This window comes from Penaeus vannamei, chromosome 40 (assembly GCF_042767895.1).
Source record: "Penaeus vannamei isolate JL-2024 chromosome 40, ASM4276789v1, whole genome shotgun sequence".
Taxonomy (NCBI): Eukaryota; Metazoa; Arthropoda; class Malacostraca; order Decapoda; family Penaeidae; genus Penaeus; species Penaeus vannamei.
The window spans coordinates 18,397,603-18,403,602 of NC_091588.1; the positions used below are offsets into that span (position 1 = coordinate 18,397,603).

At 41.3% G+C, this 6,000-nt stretch overlaps 1 protein-coding gene across 1 annotated transcript in view; it reads left to right on the forward strand.

Annotated features, from left to right (window-relative positions):
• LOC113825716 (eukaryotic translation initiation factor 4 gamma 1) overlaps positions 1 to 4,810 on the forward strand; it is a gene marked incomplete in the record, with an annotated part of 212,391 nt that extends 207,581 nt beyond the window's left edge. The window contains 4 exon segments of the mRNA XM_070117467.1: positions 56 to 184; positions 2,793 to 2,871; positions 3,059 to 3,220; positions 3,333 to 4,810. Of these exon segments, the coding sequence (XP_069973568.1) occupies positions 56 to 184; positions 2,793 to 2,871; positions 3,059 to 3,220; positions 3,333 to 3,520 (558 nt within the window).
• Between the last annotated feature and the right edge of the window lie 1,190 nt (positions 4,811 to 6,000).

Here is a 6,000-nt window from a genome sequence, read left to right on the forward strand (position 1 = left end):
GACCAAAAATTTCTTCATTGTCAACATGTAATTTATTTCTTGTTCTTCCTTGCAGCATGTGGAGTTCACAGTTGACCGTAGCAAGTCCGGAAATCAAGGTGGATGGAACCCTCAGAAGGTTGAGGCTGAGATTATTAGGTTGTTTAAGAGAGCAACTAATGAAGAAATTTTCAGCTGGATTGATGTAAGTCACTGAAGTAGTAGTAGATCATGGATTATCCTTGGCACGTGACATTGCTATGCATGTCGTGTAGACTCCAATTGTCATTGCTTGGTAGTACACGAGTATAACCATGATATTGAATAGAAACATTAATATGGTCTTTACTTGTCTAAAGGTTACCCTGAATCTTGTGTGTATACATGCATGTACACACAGGAAGGCATGCATATGTACACGCCCAAGTACACACATACAATGCACACATGTGCACACCCAAGTACACACACAATGCACACATGTACACACCCAAGTACACACACAATGCACACATGTACACACCCAAGTACACACACAATGCACACATGTACACACCCAAGTACACACACAATGCACACATGTACACACCCAAGTACACACACAATGCACACATGTACACACCCAAGTACACACACAATGCACACATGTACTCACCCAAGTACACACACAATGCACATATGTACTCACCCAAGTACACACACAATGCACACATGTACACACCCAAGTACACACACAAAACACACATGTACACATACACATTGCACACATACACAATGCACACATGTACACATACAAATTGCACACATACACAATGCACATATGTACACATACACACCCAAGTACACACACAATGCACACATGTACACATACACACCCAAGTACACACACAATGCACACATGTACACATACACACCCAAGTACACACACAATGCACACATGTACACATACACACCCAAGTACACACACAATGCACACATGTACACATACACACCCAAGTACACACACAATGCACACATGTACACATACACACCCAAGTACACACACAATGCACACATGTACACATACACACCCAAGTACACACACAATGCACACATGTATACATACACACCCAAGTACACACACAATGCACACATGTACACATACACACCCAAGTACACACACAATGCACACATGTACACATACACACCCAAGTACATACACAATGCACACATGTACACATACACACCCAAGTACACACACAATGCACACATGTACACATACACACCCAAGTACACACACAATGCACACATGTACACACCCAAGTACACACACAATGCACACATGTACACACCCAAGTACACACACAATGCACACATGTACACACCCAAGTACACACACAATGCACACATGTACACACCCAAGTACACACACAATGCACACATGTACACACCCAAGTACACACACATGTACACTCCCAAGTACACACACAATGCACACATGTACACACCCAAGTACACACACAATGCACACATGTACACACCCAAGGACACACACAATGCACACATGTACACACCCAAGTACACACACAATGCACACATGTACACACCCAAGTACACACACAACGCACACATGTACACACCCAAGTACACACACAACGCACACATGTACACACCCAAGTACACACACAACGCACACATGTACACACCCAAGTACGCACACATGTACACACCCAAGTACACACACAATGCACACATGTACACACCCAAGTACACACACAATGCACACATGTACACACCCAAGTACACACACAATGCACACATGTACACACCCAAGTACAAACACAACGCACACATGTACACACCCAAGTACACACAAAGGCACACATGTACACACCCAAGTACACACAAAGGCACACATGTACACACACAAGTACACACAAAGGCACACATGTACACACACATGTACACAACGCACACATGTACACACACAACGCACACATGTACACACACAACGCACACATGTACACACACAACGCACACATGTACACACCCAAGTACACACAAAGGCACACATGTACACACAAGTACACACAAAGGCACACATGTACACACAAGTACACACAAAGGCACACATGTACACACAAGTACACACAAAGGCACACATGTACACACCCAAGTACACACACAATGCACACATGTACACACACAACGCACACATGTACACACACAACGCACACATGTACACACACAACGCACACATGTACACACACAACGCACACATGTACACACACAACGCACACATGTACACACACAACGCACACATGTACACACCCAAGTACACACACAATGCACACATGTACACACCCAAGTACACACACAACGCACACATGTACACACCCAAGTACACACACAACGCACACATGTACACACCCAAGTACACACACAACGCACACATGTACACACCCAAGTACACACACAACGCACACATGTACACACCCAAGTACACACACAACGCACACATGTACACACCCAAGTACACACACAACGCACACATGTACACACCCAAGTACACACACAACGCACACATGTACACACCCAAGTACACACACAACGCACACATGTACACACCCAAGTACACAGACAATGCGCACACATGTACACATCCAAGTACACAGACAATGCGCACACATGTACACATCCAAGTACACAGACAATGCGCACACGTACGCAGCCAAAGTGCACATTTTTTCATGGTAATTTTTCTTCTCCATTGGGAAATTAAATTTACTTCCTTGACTATTTTATAATTACTAAAGTAACCTTTTTATTTTCAGGCAAATATTGGAAAAGATGTTAAGAGCAGCAAATTCATACGTGCCTTGGTGACCGCCTTAGTGGAAAGTCAAGCTATGAGTAAGTGAGATTTGTTTGCAGTTCAAGAAGTATATACTGTATATGCTTGTATATATTGGAATTTTTTTAGAACAAAAAAAGTTTTTAGAATCATGCCTTCCAGTATAGCAGGGTTTCAAATTACTTGTCTATGTAAGTTCTGTTTAGTCTGTAATAATGGTAATTTTTTCCCTTTTTAACCTCCCAGCTTCCAATGATGGTTCCTCAATTCGTGTTACTGAAGACTTTGAGGAGAAAATGAAGAAACGTTTGGCTGTGGTGCTCAAATATGTGGACAGCAGTGACAAGTTAGAACTACAGTGTATTTATGCTCTACAAGCTATCAGTGTGAAGCATCAACATCCCCCAGGTTTGTAAAGACTGGTTTCTTTGCAGTGATTTAAGAGCAGTATATATGAATTTTATTCAAGTGTCTGATTTGTGATTGAATCTGATCTTATCTATTCATTTTTCCATTTCAGGTCTTCTAGAAAAGTGTTTTAATGCCTTCTATGACACTGAAGTCGTGTCTGAAGAGGCCTTTGAAGAGTGGGCAAAGTCTCTGGACCCAGAGGAGCAGGAGGGAAAAGGAGTCTGTGTTAACCTTGTTAAGGGCTTCATGCGATGGTTAAAAGAAGCTGAAGTAGAAGAAGGAGAAACTCATACCTAAGCTCCTTTTTAAATATGAACCCTATAATCTTCCCTCAGTAGCTGCCCACTATACCAGGTCAAGTTCTTTTGTAACTGATGGACGCGGATATATATAAGGAAATGTGAGCAAAGATGAAGTGAAGATGGAGCCAAAGCCAGATATAATTGCGCCACAATCTAGTGAAGTGTTGAGCCTGGCAGAAGAGGCAGATGCTGCTATATATACACCCACCCTTTTCCCCTTAAAGTGATGGGGTGCCACTGGCTGGAGCTCGGACTGTCTCCCTGTTGTCTCGCTCTCGGAAGGAGAGAGAGCCACACAGCAGGCAAGACCTGAGTGATGGCTGGAGCATGAGGTGGACTCGGACTTAGTAATGCTGCCCTAATGTGTTTTTTATATTGTAAATTAGTGCATATGCACACGGACAAATGGTTAATAGTGTTCTGTGAAAGTGCGTATAGTGAATTATAAGAATGTTTTGTAATATTTGCTAGGGTGAGCATCAGTTGCATATTAATTGTTATTGTGTTATAAAATAGTAAAATGGAAAACTGCATTCCCTTCACTTCCAAGATATGAGTGATTGTATAGAGGATATATGCATTTAGATACTTGAAGCTCAGTTACTTGTTTACAGCTTGGCTCCTCATATGTTTTGTAAATTATGGCTCAAATTCTGTGATTTATTTTGTATATTTATATAAATATTTAAAAAGTCATGTACAGACCCGAGCATGTGCCTATGGCTGGAGGATATGCTTGCTGGCTGCTGTCAACTCATGAACTCTCCCATTATTCAGGGACATCGACCCACTGTTGAGTTTGAATATGCAAAATGTGACATTTGCAACCTGCAGCGAGTCGCTGTGTGTCCCGTTGAGTGCTTGCTACTCTGCTAGTTGTTATGCCGAGGCAGCCGGGCCCCGGCCTGTGCCCTGGACTGTGTGACCTACAGGCATGGCAGTGATCTCCCATGACCATGCCTGACACGACCATCCCCTTCCTAGGCAGACGCTTGATCCGTGCTGTCCCTTTTTTGCTGCTGCTGTGCTTTGCTACAGATTACAGTGATTGCTGCCCTGTTATGAGTACATTTTTTGTGGCATAAATACTGTGACCTGTTTTGACCAGACGGACTCGTGACCACGTGCTAATTAGTGAGTTGGGCACAGGACGGAGTTCAACTTCTCGTATCGTTAATGCGGTAATATAAGCAAAATGGAAAACTGGGGTTATATTTAAGATGAAGTGCTATAAATGAATATTGTAAACCATATCGCCTCTGAAAATAAATTTAATATTTACAAACTATACTTTCTAATTTCCTGATTGTTGTACAGAGAAATAAAGGTATTGTGATTACATTATATTTTTGTTAGAAGTAATGTGGCAATCTAAAAAAATTTTTAAGAAAGGGGAAACAAAAGTTGTTACATGATTATGTATCTCTACCTGTACCTGAAACTTTGATGTGCCGAGACTTTATCAGTGTACCTCATCCTTAAATGTTTCTTGTGCGATACTCAACAAAATGGGACTTTGCAATTTGTACTTTTAATGTTCAAAGGCATCTCGGTTCTAGTAAAGGTGGGGAGCGTAAATACATAGCTTTTCACATTATACATTGAGATTTTTCAATCTTAAGTGTTTGTCTGTCAGTCTTTGGAACTTCCTGCTTGTTTCCTAGAATATTAGTATTGTATGTGAGAATGAAATGGTTACATAACTCGCCACACTTCACATGCAAGTTGAGGTTTAAGATAACATTAACAAGTTCGACGGATACATATAAGGGAGTGGCTAATTATGGTAAAAGTTCTTGGAAGATCCTGCTCTGTGCTGAATCCAATAACTATCCCAGATTAGTGTAAGAGGTTTAGATAGTTCACTTCACTGCACTGCTAATCTTCACCCAAGGTTCAACACTTAGATATTTGTGGGGAAAAAAGGGATAGGAGAAAAAGCCTAAAACTGGTATCTTTAATGCAAACCACACGATCAAGACCGTAAATGTATCAGGGAAACTTAAATGCTTAGAACTGAAGCATAGATATTGCTGTCGGACTAAGAAACTGTTTATTTTTTGGAAGCAAGCTACAGGAATTTAAATGTCCATAAATATACACAAGATCATCTTGGCAAAACGATAGATCTTTAAAAACCTGTTTTGTAGTAAGAACTAAAGGACTGAGAAAGTGCAGTCCCACCCTAACACTTTTCGGTATGTCTAAATGTTGCCAAATATTTAAAAGGTTAAATCTGACCAGTTAAAAAAAGGTTATCCATGTATCTAAAAAAGTAGGTTGTCTATTACCCCTACCTTAGACCTCAACCTCCCTTCAACCAACGTTGCTTGGTCTTTTTTCTCCTCCCCGTTGCCATATCTTCACCCTCCTTTCCTTTTCCTTCTCTTCACCCTCCGTACTCTTTACCCTCTTCACTACCTTACTAACCAACCATCGCTCCACAACTTTTGACAAATAAAATCTTTTGTCCCA